Source organism: Pteronotus mesoamericanus, unplaced genomic scaffold, assembly GCF_021234165.1.
Source record: "Pteronotus mesoamericanus isolate MK-2021 breed Mesoamerican mustached bat unplaced genomic scaffold, CSHL_Meso_final contig_24, whole genome shotgun sequence".
Taxonomy (NCBI): Eukaryota; Metazoa; Chordata; class Mammalia; order Chiroptera; family Mormoopidae; genus Pteronotus; species Pteronotus mesoamericanus.
In genome coordinates this window covers 25,950,771-25,967,804 of record NW_026555100.1, presented here as the reverse complement: position 1 = coordinate 25,967,804, position 17,034 = coordinate 25,950,771, and the positions used below count along the sequence as shown (strand labels likewise).

The 17,034-nt window shown below is 43.1% G+C and overlaps 1 protein-coding gene across 3 annotated transcripts in view; it reads left to right on the top strand.

Annotated features, from left to right (window-relative positions):
- Positions 1–697: 697 nt before the first annotated feature.
- The window catches only part of LIPA (lipase A, lysosomal acid type), a 31,151-nt gene continuing 14,814 nt past the window's right edge, over positions 698–17,034 (top strand). The window contains exons 1-5 of one of the 3 annotated variants that reach the window (XM_054572809.1): positions 698–819; positions 3,833–3,982; positions 5,402–5,519; positions 14,170–14,368; positions 15,693–15,802. In XM_054572809.1, the coding sequence (XP_054428784.1) occupies positions 3,872–3,982; positions 5,402–5,519; positions 14,170–14,368; positions 15,693–15,802 (538 nt within the window). In that variant the 5' untranslated portion in view covers positions 698–819; positions 3,833–3,871. Of the gene's footprint in view, positions 820–2,886; positions 2,991–3,832; positions 3,983–5,401; positions 5,520–14,169; positions 14,369–15,692; positions 15,803–17,034 lie in introns of those variants that run through there. The other 2 variants (XM_054572810.1, XM_054572808.1) reach the window with 2 other exon arrangements.

Here is a 17,034-nt window from a genome sequence, read left to right as displayed (position 1 = left end):
AGGGACCCAGACCTCATTCCTCTTGCTAGAATCAATTAGGAATATTACTGCCTCAGGGCCTTTGCACATGCTACTCTCTCCCCTCAGAATGTTCATTCCCCAGTATCAACATGGTTGTCAATCACCTTCCTGTTTGTGTTTAGATGTCACTTCATCAGAGAGTCCTTTTCTGATTATCTTACATATAACATTGCATCTTACCTCGTTACTCTTTTTTGTTCTTCATAGCATTTTCTACTACTTTATATCCTATAGTTATTTATTCATGGTATGCCTCTTCTCTTTAGAATGTAAGCAGGAGGACAGGGACCTTGTTTGGTTGGCTGCTATATGCCTAGTGTCTCAGTAATGCTTGGCATATTTAGTAATAAAAATAAAATGTACAGCAAGATTGCTTTGCAGCAGTCACAATGCTAAGTGCTTTATACGGAGCATATAATTTGAAGCAGAGGGTGTCGGCTCTTCAGGCGGACCTCCTGGTGCAGAGCTAAGAGACCAGGGGTGAGACGATAGAGCAGCGATCGGCCAAGGGCTGGGAGGCGTTGCCCTGGCTGCCGCGCCTCTCGGGCCCGCCCACGGCGCATGCTCCGCGGGGGCCGCCGGCCGGCCCGGGAAACGCGGAATTCAGCCGGGGCGGAGTCGCCGCCGCACTTCCCGGCGATCGCCCATTCTGATTGGCGCCGCTAATAGCCTCAAGGCGGAGCGGACGCCGGCCCTGGGGTCAAACTATCTCCGCCCTCCCCAGGGGCCCTCTAGGAGTCCCGGCCTTTGCGAGTGGGCATTGCGGCTTTGGACAGCGGCCCGGGAGGACGGCTCCAGGTGAGTCCCGGCCCCAGCTGCTCCGGCAGGTGCGGGTGCGGCAGTTCGGATCTACCTCCGCAGGCTCCGAGGGGAGTGTCGCGCACAGCTCCTCGGGTGTCAATTGCGTGGTCCCGAGCCTCTGCAGGTCCGCAACACCATGTCCGCACGGCTCGAGACGTCTTGCCCCAGCACCCTACTGGTGGTCCAGCCACATCCCAATGATCCAGGAGTTGGAAGCTCCCTGAAGTTGTCCGCCCCGCCCGGTGCCCTCTGATTCCCAGTCACTGAAGTTGCCCAGAACCTTCCGACTGCGGTGACAGCCAAGATTCTTGATTCTCAGCTCCCCTCTTTCCTTTTCGTCCTCTACTCCCATTAGCTCCTTCAGGCAGCCTGCCCAGCCTTGACTAGTTAGCTCACGATTTGGTCGAGAGTGGACTTTGGCTTTAGTCCTGGTGAAAATTCCGGCGACACTATTTAACCAGTTGGCACTTTGCTTTCCGCACTTTACTTGGGTGAACCTCAGTTTCCTGAAATAAGTATTTAAGGGTGCTGCACAGAGTGGTGGAGGAGTAATTGACTTAGTAGGTCATAAGCGATGCCTGTGGCGTCTGGCACATAGCAAGAGCTTAAGTGGGAGTCGACATTGTTATTGTTGCTGCTGTTTTTATTAAGCTGTATGACAAGTTGCTTTGGGGCTTCAGCCACTAAACTGTTGGACTGCTCCTATTTCATATTGCAAAATCTGTACTGTGCATCTAATAGGTGAGTGGCACTTGGATAGGTCCTAGGGATTCAAAGTGAATGAGACACTCTGGGTGAGCTTGGGCGAAAGAGGGAAGATAAATACTTAATTGGAGTGTTAACGATGTAGAAAGAATTGAGTGAAAGTGGCTAAGGGAGCCTAGAAAAGCCCCTGGAATCCAGCCTGAAAGGGGCTTTTTCTCCATTTACACTTGTCAGTCTTCATCCTTCTGGGAACCACTTGGCTGGTAAGTTAAACTTGCTTAGTGTTGTGTTGGAAGGAAAGGTTTGCTAGGCGATCTTTCCTGGAGTAGCTTCAGCTGTTACCTCGGAGAGACTCCTCCGTGGACAGCTGGTCCAGGTGCTGCAGGACAGGGGAGGAATGGGAAGCAGCTACTGCTGGATGCTGTATTGTTTTAAAAATTGTGCTTATAACCTTTCATTTTTTTCCTTTTCAGTCGACTTATTCCCTAGTAATACGAGAATTTTGAGAGGTTGCATTTAAAATAAAAGGTAGAGCAGGATGGTACAGCCCTTCTAACTACCACCAAGAAGTGCAAACTTTTGCCTAAATGCAAGTGGGCTTGCTTTGCCAGTGCAGACCCCATGATAAGATTCCCTGCATCTGCAAGTTCGGGGTTCACCACTGCTAGGAGAAGTAAGTGCAGCACCAGCAGGAATTGCATCAAAGAAGGTGTCAGTTCACTTTTGCATCTTCTTGAGAACCAGATCCTTAAGATTTGTGGATTACAGGCATACCTTGGAGATATTTTGGATTTGGTTCCAGGTTGAATAAATAAATGAAGCTCTGTTGCCATACTTGCTGTATTGTGAAGGTCTGGAACCAAACGCTCACTATCACCGAGTTATGCCTGTACTGAGTTTAAGCATAGTCTTTTAAAAATAGCTGTATTGTATTATTAACATTCAATGACAAGACATATTTTAAATGTACAATTTTATAAGCTTTGACATATGTATGCACCTGTGAAACTATCAGTAGATTCCATGTAATAAATCTAGCCATCACTCCCTGCCCCCTACTTCCTCCAGAGCTTCCTTGTGTATAGCCTTTTGTAACTCCTTTCTCCCACTTCTTTCCTCCTCAGGCAGCCATTGATCATCTTTCTGTCAAAATAGATAGGTTGCATTTTCTAGAGGCATTTTTTTGGGTGGGGGAGGGTGTCTGGCTTCTCTCACCATAATTGTTTTGTGATTCATCCATGTTATTTAGTTCATTCCTTTGTATTGCTGAGTAGTATCTTTATACCATAATATGCTTACCAATTTACTCATTTGGGGCATTTGGGTTTTTCCAGTTTTGGGCTATTATATACAACCTGTTATAAACATTTAAAAAATACACTTAACTGATTCCAAAGAAAGAGACAAACATCGATTGGTTGCCTCCCGCATGCTCCGCAACCAGGACCAAACCCACAATCCAGGTATGTGCCTGACACGGAATCAAACCCGTTGCCTTTCGGCCTTTCTGTGCACAGGAGAATGCATCAACCATCTGAGCCACACAGGCTGGACTGCTATAAATATTTTTGTACAAGTGTATGGGCATACACACATGGACCTTTTTAAGTGATTATATTTACTTAAAACAATGCAGGAGGCCAGGGCTGCAGTTCCAGCCTTGCGTCTAACCATCTGGGTGTCCTTGGGAGAGTCACTGCCCTCTGCCTTTCACAGTCACCTCCAGTTCTTTGCCATGTTGTGATTTTGTGCCTTCACTGACAGAAACCTGATGGTCTTTGTTAATGGTTGGAGGGTCTCAAAAGGAGAGAGGGGTGGTCTTCTTCCCCTTTGTTTCTCTTGCAGGCTCTTTCATTTCACTTTTTCCCTTTGGGTGACAAATTTGAATCCTAACCTATAAATCGGAGCAAGAATAGAAGTGAATAGATAATCAGGACAAAAGCTAATAACACTCACTGAACTTAAATGTATTTAAATCACAATTAGAGAGAAAAGGGTGGAAAGTGAACAGGCTTGGGACTTTTGAGGACCTTCCTTTTTCTTAACTAGCTTCTTCTACAATAAGTCCTTCCTTCTTTTATTTCTCCAGTAACAACTTATTTAACCTCCTCATGAAGCAGTGAGTAGGTGTGGGGGTGGCTGGGGGGGGGTGGTGTTTCTTAGTAAAAGAATTCCTCCTTTTTCGCTTCCAGATATGACTGGAGTCATTTGTTTCCTATTTGCCTTTCACCTAAGTTCTACTTGCCCTAAACCTGGTTCTGAACTCTTTATGGGAACATTAATCTACCACCATAATTATATGCAGGGAAATTTGGACAAATAACAACAGACTGTTTTATACCGAATGAAAATGTGGCTCTTGGGTTTGGTGTTCTGTTTGGCCCTTGGGACCCTGCATTCTGAGACATCCAGAGGGAAGCTGACAACTGTGGATCCTGAAATAAATATGAATGTGGTAAGTTTCTCAGAGTCACCTGCTTTTAAAATGCGTGTGACAAATGTTAAATATTTTCTTAAATTCAGTTATGAGGGTTACACAGAGCCACAAACTCAAATCTTTTTATATCTCATAGTGCTTTTCACATTCCCCGAAGCTTAGATTCAGTTTGCTGGACTCTCCTAACAGGTGATGTATATTTTGCAGATTGCATCTTACTGTTAAAACTATGTACTTCTTACTGAGCGATAAATGATATTTTTATTTATATATTTATATATTTTAAAGATTTTATCCATTTCTTTTTAGAGAGAGGGGAAGGGAGGGAGAAAGAGGAATTAAAACATCAATGTGTGGTTGCCTCTCACTGTCTCCCACTGGGGACTCAGCCTGCAACCCAGGCCTGTGCGCTGACTGGGAACCAATCTGGCAGCCCTTTGGTTCGCAGGCCAGCGCTCAGTCCACTGAGCCACAGCAGCCAGGGCAATAAATGATACTTTTATAGATTTGTTTAATTTTCATGTCTCACTAAATCTGTTTAAAGGACAATAAAAAAAAGTGTCAAAAGTTTGCAAGAACATTGCTACTGAGTGCTGCTTTTACAATACATTGAACAAGAATCATGATTAACGATGTTCAGGAAGCATAATTCATTACAAAAATGAAAATATCTGAAAAAACATTTTATTAGACCAAACATGCAAAAATAATCCCTTGAATAATTAAAACATTTGCAAGTTTTTAATCTTGAGTAAACCATAAAGTCTGGAAATACCTCATTTAGGTATAAAGTACTGGGGAAATAAAGATTACTGAAAAAACCAGGATGAGACCTCTTAAAATAAGGATAGTGGTAGATCACAGTATTAGCTGGCATACTTAGAAAAGAAAGACTGTTTATTCGTGCCTGGGAGCCATGATGGGAACAAGGACGCCCAAAGCTATGGTAAAATTAGTCACAGTTGGTGTGGAACATGCTAGAATGATGAAAGTGAGGTTTAACTAAACACCTGTGAGTAGAGCACACGGATAAAACAAGTGGAGGGTTTACTTTGGCGATGGGTGTGCAACTACATTCAGCAGACTAAAATTTCAACTTCTTTTTAAATTTTATTTATTTATTTATTTTTAAAGAGAGGGGAAGGGAGGGAGAAAGAGAGAAACATCCATGTGCTGTTGCCTCTCATGTGCCCCCTACTGGGGACCTGGCCCGCAACCCAGGCCTGTGCCCTGACTGGGAATCGAACTGGTGACCCCTTTGGTTCGCAGGCTGGTGCTCCATCCACTGAGCCACACCAGCCGGGGCTGAAACTTCAATTTCTTAAGTAAAGCCTAGAGAATGTTATTGATATTGTGCCTTCTCCTTTCCCTGTAAATATGGGAGATGTCAGATTCTGTCCATAGAATTTCCATTATAATTATATTTTTTCTCCATAGAGTGAAATTATCTCTTACTGGGGATTTCCTAGTGAGGAACACCTAGTTGAGACAGAAGATGGATATATTCTTTGTCTCCACCGAATCCCTCACGGGAGGAAGAACCATTCCGACAAAGGTATGGGTGTTTTCTGTGTCAGGATAGGAATTTGACCAGTTTCTATGAGTCACTAGATTAAGGAATTTCTAGAGAGATTACTTGACATTTTTAAATATCAGAATAAGGATCTGATTCTTATTTAATCCTCTCCAGATGTAGCTTGATCTTTAACATTTTCTGATTTTAGAAACTTTCCTTAGTAAGTTAAGGTTGAGATTAAGGTAATTGGATAATTATCTCATCTTCAATTAAATTTTTATAGGAGTAGAAGGCCTGCTTTTGCTTAATACCTTCCCAAATTATTATTCAAAGCAAGCTTAAAAACCTTATGATAATGATCATTATCTGTTTTTTTCTTAATATCTGACTTATCTATTTCTTTGTCCATAAATGGCCCTAATCCTTAAAATGGCCCATGCTGTTTTTGAAATTTAATTTCTAATTCTTGAGATTTTTATGATTTACAGATACATACTCTTAAGCTTTCTTTTTATAAGCATATTACAAAAATGAATAGTGAGCTACAGTGAGGGCTTCTATATGTTCATCAGCTCAAACACACAAAACATTTACGAGGTCTGTCCAGAAGATACCCAGTCATGTAATATGAAAAATAGAGACATTTGTTGAAGAAGTTACAAGACACAAGAAAGACTGTATATAGGACAGTGCTGCCTCAGTCCCCATCAAAGCAGGCACCTTGGGACCTCACACAGTTCTCCCAGTCGCTATCAGCGGCCCCGTCATATTTTCCTGAATCTCATCAATGGTCTGAAATCTCATCCCTTTCAAAGGTGATTTTCATTTTGGGAAAAGCCAGGTCGCAGGGTCCCCAGTCTGGGCGGTGGAGGGGCTAAGTCACCTGGGTGATTTGATGTTTCTCCAAAAAACTGCATGAGATGTGATGCATGAGTGGCTGGGTTGTTGTGATGAAGCTGCCGATCACCAGTTTCCCATAGCTGCGGCCTTCTGAGTCATCTGAATAGTTTCTGTGGAGGAATTGTTCACACTTAACTCAAAATTTGATGCAGATTTGTTGGTGTACTTGCTCAGTCATTTTGAATGTGACAGCCACACAGTACACATGCTCACTCAGTGGCATCTACTGCCCTGACTGTCTAGTACAGGGAAGTCATCATTGTTCACACATATGCGTCCCACTCCCCTCTTCTTGGCTGCCAGGCTACATCGATGTTGTGCAAACCATTCTTGTTATATTAACAATGGCTGGCCTTTTTCCAGACAGACCTCGTATTTCATTCCACAATGATCATATGATTTTGGTTTCCTTTATTTTTTTCCTCTAAAGTAAACCCTGTATACTGACTACAGATCCCATACAAAGAAAAATATATTTTGATGTTATTTCTCTTAAAAGTGGGTAATTGACTAATATAATTAGTAATGTGAGTCATTGTTAAAAGATGCAGGGATACTCGCTAAAAGCAAGCTTTGAGAACGTGCCTCCTCTTTTTGTCTTATCACCACCTCCAAGCTTCCTTGTCCATACAGCAATTAAAGCAAATAGGGCCTCATGCCCTATGTGTATGTATTGAGAATATGGCAGGGGAAGATGGTATGCACTGGAATATGAAGAAAGTGAGCACAATTTTTGGCTCATTCCCAGGGGTTAGGAGGAGAAGTTAGGAGACCTCAGTGCTAGGTCTGTCTCAGCCCCTTAGTGCTTGTTTGGCTTCACATATGCAGGCCTAGCGTTCTTCATCTGTAAAAACAGTCGATTGGCTGTTTCCGTCTGTCTTTCTCTCTCTCTGGTTCTATAGGTTGTATTCTATATTCTTTTTGTTTTACTGGTGTTTTGTTTTGTTTTGGCAGAGGTGTGGGGCAGTGGATCCTCTTGGTCTTCAAAATGGGGAACAGAAAGTACCCTAAATCATAGCATTAGGTTCCCACGTTCTTCTTCTGTTCCTCGGAGGCTTCAGTGGTGTTCATATAACACCTGCTGTGAGCTACCCGCAGAGGGGAGTTTTAGAGGAAATCTGTGACAAATGACTCAGTGACCTAAAGGAATCTGTGGTTTTCCTGCCCACTGCATGGATTCTCCTGTGACAGCTGGTTTGCATGTTCATGGTCCAAGGCAGAGGCTCTTTATTGCCCTTCACTCATATTCAGCAACAGCGTTGTCGGTGGTGTTACTTTGGCTCATTTGAGCCAAATAGACAAAAGAATTCCTAAGGTCCTTCACATGGAAGTCATCATCTTCTCATTCACACAACTTCCTCTCCTGACTTCCTCCTTTATTAATAACACCATCACCCTCCACATGACCCAGGCTAGAATCTGCAGAATCATTCCTGACCCCCAACCCCCAGTAGCTGTCAAGTCCTCTCGAGGCTGCCCACGTGATACGGCTTCAGTTCACCCCTTCCTTCGCTTTGCCAGGCCACCCCTGTACCTTGTGTTCTTGTTACCATTTAACTGGACGCTTGAAACAAACTCAGAACCTGAGAGATGCTTGAGCCACTTCCATTTTTAAGGCTTCCCATATATGAAAAGAAGAAAGAATTTTAAAACAGGAATGTGAAAATTCAGTCTGCTTATCTTTTAAGAAATTAGTGCTTTTAATACACACAGAAATAACACCATACGTCTATACTATCTACAAGTCATTACAAGATACATTGAGACATGAGTCATTTATGAGGTTAAGGTGAAACCATTCCTCTTACTCTTTTCAAAGTGTCCCCTACCTCAGTTTTTTGGTTGCACTGTGGTGCTTCCACAAGCAGAGTTTGCAGCTGTATGACGCGCGTCTTTCCGCCTTGTCTCAGTGGTCGTCTGATTGTATGTGGAGCCTCATGTGGAGATTGTTGGAGGCTTTATGATCACAGAGCTTAGCCACACGGCTCCTCTACACGTGCCAACTGCTTTCTTTTCTGCCAGCCTCTCTGTTTTCATTCATCTTATGTAGAATTTTGTAGGATTAGGCTTCTTAGAGCCCAGGCATAATTACATGATACTGCCATTCGACAATCTTCGGGGGCCTGCTAAATGAAGATGTTCACCTTCCCTTAATATTCTGTCCTATTCGTTGTCTCTACCATTCACCCCCATTCTGTACAGCAGTAGGCCTTTGAGGTTCACCCTGGATATGGTTCCCCAAGGTAGTGAGTGCAGTCATAGGCTACGATGTCTACGGGGTCTGCCTCTGTAGGAAGGGGTAGGATTCCTCTTTCACAAGGTGTACAAGGGGTGCTTGCCAACTGTTGGTTGCCACCTATGTTTACCCATTATCAAAGAAACATTTGTCATTTATCGACTGTACAGGTTTCAGTTGGCATCACAGCCAAATTATGGATGATATAATTGGAGTTGCATTTGTTATGTTAATAAGTATCAAAGAACTACTTTCTGACACTCTCAAATCCAGTTATTTTATCCCAGAGTTATTTCCTTTTTGCTAAAGTCTCCTTGGACTTCAGCTGGTGAACACAACCTCTGGAAGGTTGCTCACCCTGCCTATGGTCTTCTTTTTTTAAAAAAATTTAATCTTTATTGTATTTTTTCCATTACTGTTTAATCCCCCTGTACCCCCTCCTCCCAGCAGTCACCACACTGTTGTCCCTGCCTGTGAGTCCTTCTTCCTTTTTTTCTCCCCTCCCCCAGCCATCATCTTTTAAAAAATTCCTTTCACCCTTCCCAGCCCAGCGGCGTAACTGCCAACTCTCCCTGACTGCTTAAGCAGGAGGGAGACACGCGCCTTCTCTGAACTCTCAGCAGCCTTGCGAATACCCCTCTTGAGGTGCTTTTCTTACTTTGCTTCGGGTTGACTTAGTGTTGTGCTTCTTTCGCTGCATCATCCCTCCCTCAGTCTTTGAAGGCTGAGGCTCTGTCTTTATCATCTTCGTGTCCTTCAGAGCCACCAGCGGCCCCATCTCCGCTGCATGGACCCTCGAGGGATGGTTATACCAGGGCTGTCTTCAGAATTGGGGTACGTGACTGGCTGAAGGCAATGGCCCTTCTCCCTAGTAAAATGAAAGGCACCCGTGCCTACACCAGTTTTGGATGTATTTGAAGAGAGTTTATGGACTGAGTAAAGAATCCCCTGATTTGCACAGTCGTTTCCATGTCTGGTCAAGAACAATTACTTAGAAAGCTCTTGGTGAGCTGTGAAGTATGCGTCTCAGTGTTAAACAAACTTCTCTGTTGAGTGTTGAGCTATCCCTGCTTTGCATTAACTCCATAAGGGAATTGAAATTCAGAAATTCATTATTTATAGGGAAGTGGTTCTGTTTTTAGCTCCTCAGCCTTATTTCAGAAGGTCATGGGATGTTAGCACTAGAATGATCTCAGAGTCCTGCCTGGGCTGAGGATTCGGAGAGCTTTCATTGTTAACATGGTCTCCTGTGGACTCCGAGGTAAAAACCTGGGGATTGAGAACCTGTGCTGTAGAGCGACTCCCTCATTTTACTGGGTGAGACAGCCAGTTCAAGGAGGAAAAGGGATTTGCTTTAGGGCAAGGGATGGTGGGCCGGCCAGTTTGAGTCAGTGGTGTTTAAACTAGAGAACCTGGCCTTAGGTAATAAGTATTGAGCAGGTTAATCCCATGATGAACTATTTATTTTAATTGGCCAAAACAAGGAAATACATATAGGCCTTGAATAAAGTATACAAATTGTCCAATAAAGCAATCATCAAATAAAGCACCAATAGTATCTGAAAAGTTTTGTACCTGATGGCGTTCTGGGATATGAATAAATGCCTTCAGTGTGCACAGGCAGGCATTTTGAACTTAGCCTTGGCAAAGGCTCCTCCGGGGCTCCTTCTGAGGGCTGAGCACATTTCCCTCTAGATGACTCCACTGTGAACACACCTATGGATGGGCTGCACCAGAAGAGCCAAGGGAGCGTGTGAAAGCTAATTATTTCCGGGCTCTGTCCCTGGAGTTCCTGATTCCCTAAATCAGAACCAGGGCTGGAAATGTGTTTGTTGTCTGAGTGGCCCAGGTGATTTTGAAAGGCAGCCAGTTTGAGGAAATAGTGCTTGGCTTGCGTGGAAATGGCTAGAATGCCTATAAGTGCCCACCCCGCCCCCTTTGTTTTCTAATGAATTTTTCTCTAGAGTAGTAGTTAAAAGCAAGAGCTTTGGCATGCGGCTGACTTGGGTTTCAATTCTGGCTCTGCTAGGTGAGCCTTCTAGGGCAGGCTACTTAATTTCTGTTTCCAGGCATCAGTTACCTTATCTTTAACATGGGATGGATCTTAACAGCTCTCTTGTAACAGTATATAGTTCATGTAAAATGAAGTGCTAGGCACATAATTTGTAGCTGTTGTGACAAAGGTGAGTACTAATAACTATACGTCAGCCAGGTGCCAGTGCTTGCTAGGGTTTATCTGAAGTAGTTGGGGCAGATTCAGGGAGCCTCCCAGGCCCTGACGTTTTTGGTGATCTAACACCCAAAGGGATGGTTGAACCAGACCTTGGACTTCAGTTTTGTGTGAGCCGAGGGCCTCTTGGGTGGGTGCTGAGCTTTCCCGAATTGTTTGGCCCCATGGGTGATTGCAGAAAGGTCGAAGGTGAGGGGTGGTTCTGATTTTGCTTTACTCACTGCGAAGGGGCGAGAATGCTTATGTACCATAAGCTAAGTCCTTGAGGCCATTTTGTCTACAGCCTGCCTTTGCAGAGGAGGGCTGGGGCCCTTATGCAAATTACAGTCTAACTTCTAGGAGATCCTAAAAGATTTTAGGTTATGTAGGCTCCTGCTAGACTATCAAGAAGCAAGGGTGCTCTGTCTCCCTTAGGCCCAGGAGACATACTGCTGCCTTGGTGTCCTGGTTTGGGATTGCCGGCTGTGCGACTGTACATAGATTGCTTGGCCACAGTGTGCCTCAGAGTCATCATCTGAAAAGTGACAGTAAATGCTAGTCCCCAACTGTATTAGTTTCCTGTTGCTGCTGTAACCAGTCACCACAAATGCAATATGTTAAAACAACATAAATTTATGATCCTGTAGTCCTGGAGGTCAGAAGCCAAAAAGAAAGCTGTTGACAGAACCTTGTTTCTTCTGAAGGCTCTAGGGGAGGTCTGTTTTTCTTTCTTTTTCAGCATCTAGAAGCTGCCTGCATTCCTTGGCTTCTGGCCCCGTCTTTTATCTTTAAAAAAGCGAGCAGTGTAGCATCTTCCTGTCTCTCTCTTACTCTGACCCTCCTGCCTGTGTTTCTGTTCTAATGTTATTTTATTATATTTATACATTCAGTATTGTTTTTATGAGTCATTATTTCTTGAGCTTTACTGTATATCAGTCACTGTACCCTTCCCACTTTGAAAAGGACATCTACACATCATGGGAGTTTGGGTAAATCCTACGAGTTTTTGTAACCATTAAGAACCAAGGTCTGTTTCATGCCAATCCCTTGGTCTTTGTGAATTCCTCCTTGTTCTTCTTTTGGTTCTTCCTTGCATGTCAGCTGATTTCTCACACCATCTGGGGGCCTGGTCCGTGGTGGCCTGACCAGATAGAGAAGGCCAGTGACTTGGGAGGTAGGAGGAACTTCCCTGCCCACCCACCATATTCTTCCCCCATCCACTTGTCATCTTCCTCATATGAGACAGTGGGCTCAGCAGATTCGTTTTCGGAGCCCAAGTAATCCCCTCCACACTTCCACCCACATTTGGGCCTAATCAGGCAGGCAACGCAGTGGTGGGGCATCTCTTTGCTGACTCTGTGCTAACTATTTAGGCGACCACGACAACGTCACTTGCCCACTCTGGTCCAGGGTGCTTTTGGGACTTTCCTTCGGTCAGTCCCCAGCTCTCCTCGAACCGGTTCAGGAGAAACGAACCAATTGTAGGCATAGCCAGGGAAGACAGCGCTTGTCCTGGCATATTAGTTTGCTGCTCAGCCACACCAGGCCTCAGGTGCTGGAGTGTGTGGACCAGGCTGGCCCTTGGAAGAATTGCCTGAGCAGGCAAGGTTGTCTCATGCCCCTGTCTCCCATTCTCTGTTTCCTCCACCTACTAGAGATTGCTTTCTTCCAAGCATTTGGTTCAGCTCCTTCCAAAATAGCTTCCCCTCTTCAGGCTGTCGTTCTTTGAGGACTTTCTGTATGGTGCAGAATGACTTTACTCTGGCTAATGTTCTTTCCTATAACAAAGCAGTTCCGATCATGGGCCGTGGTATCAGGTATACCTGGGTTCACGTCCCAGCTCCCACACTTACCAGCTCTCGGTCAACAGTGGTGAAATTATTTGACTTCTCTCATGCTCAATTCCCTCTCTGCTAAAAGGGAATAGTACCAACTTCACAGGACTTTTACCACAGTACCTTAGAGCTTGTAAGCACACAATAATACCCATTATTGCAGTCAGCTTTTCTCAGCAAGGGGAAAAGAAATCCGATTAACAGAAATAAGTGTCAGTTCACTTCCCGTATGACTATCCAATGAATCTTCTCGTTTTTCTTCAGTATTTTATACTCTTCACTTGCATACATCATTGCCGCGTAGCTGCAGTGCAGAGTAGTCCGTAATTCCATGCTTTACTCTTTTTTTCCCCTTTAAGCCTCTGTTAGAAGCGTTTCTGTGCTGCCACAGCCCTTGTCATTGCACCAGCTGGATGGCAGTGAATCTTTTGACCACCCAACCATTAGCTTATTCTAGAATTTCACTATTACAGAGAATGAGCAGAAGGCAAAGGGAGTTCTTACTTATTTCGACTTACGTGTCAGTCACTATACCAGACACTTAACTATCTCATTTATTCTTTTTAACAGTTATTTGTGGAACTGAGACTCAGGCTGGTTAAGTAACTTAATAATGTAAGCTAAGGTTTATTGAACTCTTACTGTGAGTCAGACACTTTGCTAAGAGCTTTTCATATAATATGTCATAGCTCATTACTCCCTTACATATGTAAGGTGCATATTACATTTCCATTCTGCATGGGGATGATATAAATTTCAGAGGATGTTGAAATAACTGTGCCCGGGGTGGCACATCAGAACTAGGAAAGGACAGACTTGAGCCCACGTGTGTCCAACTCTACTCCTCATGGTTAGTATAATGTTGGCTCCATGAGGGTGACCTTTTTTTTTTTTTTTTTTAAATTCACTTGCTTTTATTCTCTGCTGGGTCCCCAGCACATGGTTGAGATGCTTGGCATGTAGTTGGTACTCAATAAATGCCTGTTTAACGAAGCACTGAATGTTCTTATCCCTATGTAAGCACCTGGAGGTCAGATTTCTTTTACTCCCAAGTCTTTGTTTTTAATGCTGTGTCCTTGCCTCAGGTATGGGTGAGTAGAAGATATATTTACATATAAATATAAATATTCATTTATAAATTTGTGTGTGAGATATTTTTTTCCTTTTGGCTTATTTTGTTAGGATACATTCTGAGAAATCTACTGGAGGAAAGTATAGAAACATTTCATAAGTTCTTAAAAATATATTTAAGTATTTTTGATGATTAAGTCAGTGTGTCTTGTTACTAGATATGCAAAAATAGTCTAGTTTCCCTGTTACCTTGCCAGCACTATTAAAAAAAAATTCTTTACTAATATTATATACAAGTACATTGCTACCTCCATATTTTAGCTTGATTCCATTGCATTATTTGCTTTGGGATCATTTATATGCATTATCTGCATAGCAAGATACCATGTTTGCTTTGAAGCTGGGTGCTGCTAACTCCCAAACATGAATGTGTTTCAGGTCCCAAGCCAGTGGTGTTCCTGCAGCATGGCTTGCTGGCAGATTCAAGTAACTGGGTCACAAACCTGTCCAACAGCAGCCTGGGCTTCATCCTGGCAGATGCTGGTTTTGACGTGTGGCTGGGGAACAGCCGGGGGAACACCTGGTCTCGGAAACACAAGACCTATTCAGTTTCACAGGATGAATACTGGGCCTTCAGGTATATTTGATTTGATTACGACAGGGGTCTAGTTCCTTAGCACTCTTAACACAGACACGCGGGGGAGGCAGGCAGATGGGGGACTCCAGGCCACATGAGAGGAAACTGACAGATCATGAAAGATTTTAAACCTTTTTAGGAATTTGACAAATAGCAGGGAGGTAAATTTTAAGTAAATGAATACACTTAAGATTTAGATTCAATTAGGAGTTTTTTAAAAATGATTTTGTTTACTTATTTATTTTTAGAAAGGGGAAGGGAGGGAGAAAGCGAGGGAGAGAAACGGCAGTGTGTGGTTGGCTTTCACGTGCCCCCTAGTGGGGGCCTGGCCTGCAGCCCAGGCATGTGCCCTGACTGGGAATCGAACCAGTGACCCTTTGATTTGCAGGCTGGCACTCAATCCACTGAGCCACACCAGCCAGGGCTATTAGGAATTTTTTAGTTATTTTGCCATTCCTGGTGCTGTGGGAACTGCTGGGTACGTTATGTCCTGTGATCTTCTCCCTTCCTTTATAAACACACATTCCAATGTCCACTACTCTATATCTAGAAAATTTCCTCTTCTCTCTTTTGCTTCTGGCTCTACCAGTTAATCACTGTGTGGCACTGGGCATGTCACGTAAGCCCTTTGTGCCTCAGTTTTCTTCATGTAAAATGGGGATAATAAATTCCTATCTCATAAGGTTATTGGGGGATTAAAAGAGGGGATACAGGGAAGGAACCTGGTACACCCATCATAAGTGGTGGCAACAATTGGCTCACCGCTCTCCTGATGACAATACGCTCTCATGCGCGCAGGTCCAGGGCTCTGTCTGGACACCAGGTACAGAGACGATCAGGCTATGGATCCTCCAGGCTTGCTTTGTAGTCATAAAACCAGAGCCCACCTAAGGACATGAAATGCAAGAACAAGCGCTTTTACCAATGACGTGTACAACAACTATTTGTAATAGTGAAAAATTGGAAACCACCAAATGTCCATTAGCAATGAATGGGCAAATTAAGTGTGGTATATTTATACAACGGACAACCTACAACTGTGTGCGACAGTTCGGATGTAGCCTAATACAGAAGAATACATACTGTTTGATCCAGTTTCTACAAAAGTTTAAAAATGGGTAGAACTAATTTATGGTGTAAATTGTGACCCGAAGGGGTCCCTGGGGGCTTCTGAAGTCCTGGCAACTCTCTTTCCTGCACTCAGTCATGGTTTACGCCGCTGTGTTCAGTCTGTGACAAGTGATCAAACTACATGCTTACTATTTGTGTGCTGTTGTATTTATATGCAATGTCTCAGTGAAAGCGTTCCATTTTTGGCTTACAGCTATGACGAGATGGCACATTATGACCTACCAGCTTCAATTAACTTTGTTCTGAAAAAAACTGGCCAAGAACAAGTGTATTATGTGGGTCATTCTCAAGGCACTACGATAGGTATGTATGAAATAAAGATTGGAAGTTGATATAATGTATTGCACAGTTTGCATTTGTTCTGAAAATTAGAAACAATATTTGCTTTAATAGACTTTTATTATTGTTATTATTACTGTTATTACCAAACAAAAATAATGACTAGAGCAAAGGCAAAAAAATTTTGGTAATATTTCATCTTCTCTGGAAATTCAGACTCTAATATAACTGGATAAACATGTGGTATGGTTCTCTTGAATTTAAAGGAATTAATGTAAGCCACAGCCCATTACGTATTTTTCTCATTAAGCAGTATGGGGATGTGAGAGGGTAGAAAACAAGTTTTGAAAGTGCAGAGACTTTTAAAAAGAAAACAAGAAAGTATACTAACTTGTAAGTGGAATGAAACTAACTACAAAGATGCCATGTTACACTTTCTTTATAGTTTTTAAAAGTTACATGCAGTTTTTCTTTATGCTGATTGTAAAAGTAATGTGTATTCATTGTAAATAAAAATAGAAAATTAGCAAAGTTTAAAGAAAATAAAAATTGCCCATAATTCTAGCAAACAAACGTCCCTCTGAGTAGGGACTAGGAACCTGTCCCATAATTTAAAGAATTCCCCTTTTCAGCATTTAAAATTTTTACTTATTTATGTTTTGAGAGAGGGGAAGGGAGGCAAAAAGAGAGAGAGAGAGAAACATCAGTGTGAGAGAGAAATATTGATTGGTTGCTTCTTCTGCGCGCCCCTACCAGGGGCCAAGCCCACAAACTGCCCTGACTGGGAATTGAACTGCTTTGTGGAACGATGCCTAACCAACGAAGCCACACTGGTCAGGTCTTAGTGTTTAGTATGACCAGTGTCTTTGTGTTCATATCACATGGTCTCATTAGAATACATTCCTAGAAGGAAGGTACGAATGCTTTCAAGTGTCTTGATGTATAATTAAATTGCCTCACCCACACTACCATCAAACACCCTTTGTCAGTTTGAGAGACCACACACACACACACACACACACACACACACACACAAAATTGGATACATTTTGCCATTATTATTCGTTAAGTTAAGCATTGTTCTTCATTTATATTTCTTTTTCTGTGACTTGTCTACTGAATGTCCTTTGCCCCACCCACCACTCAAGTTTAAGGCTAGCAGTAACCCAAGAGGAAACTAGGAGCTACTTTAATGCTAGGGCACTCTAAATGTGTAAGTCTTTTCTGAATTATTGGTGATGGATTCAAATGCCTGT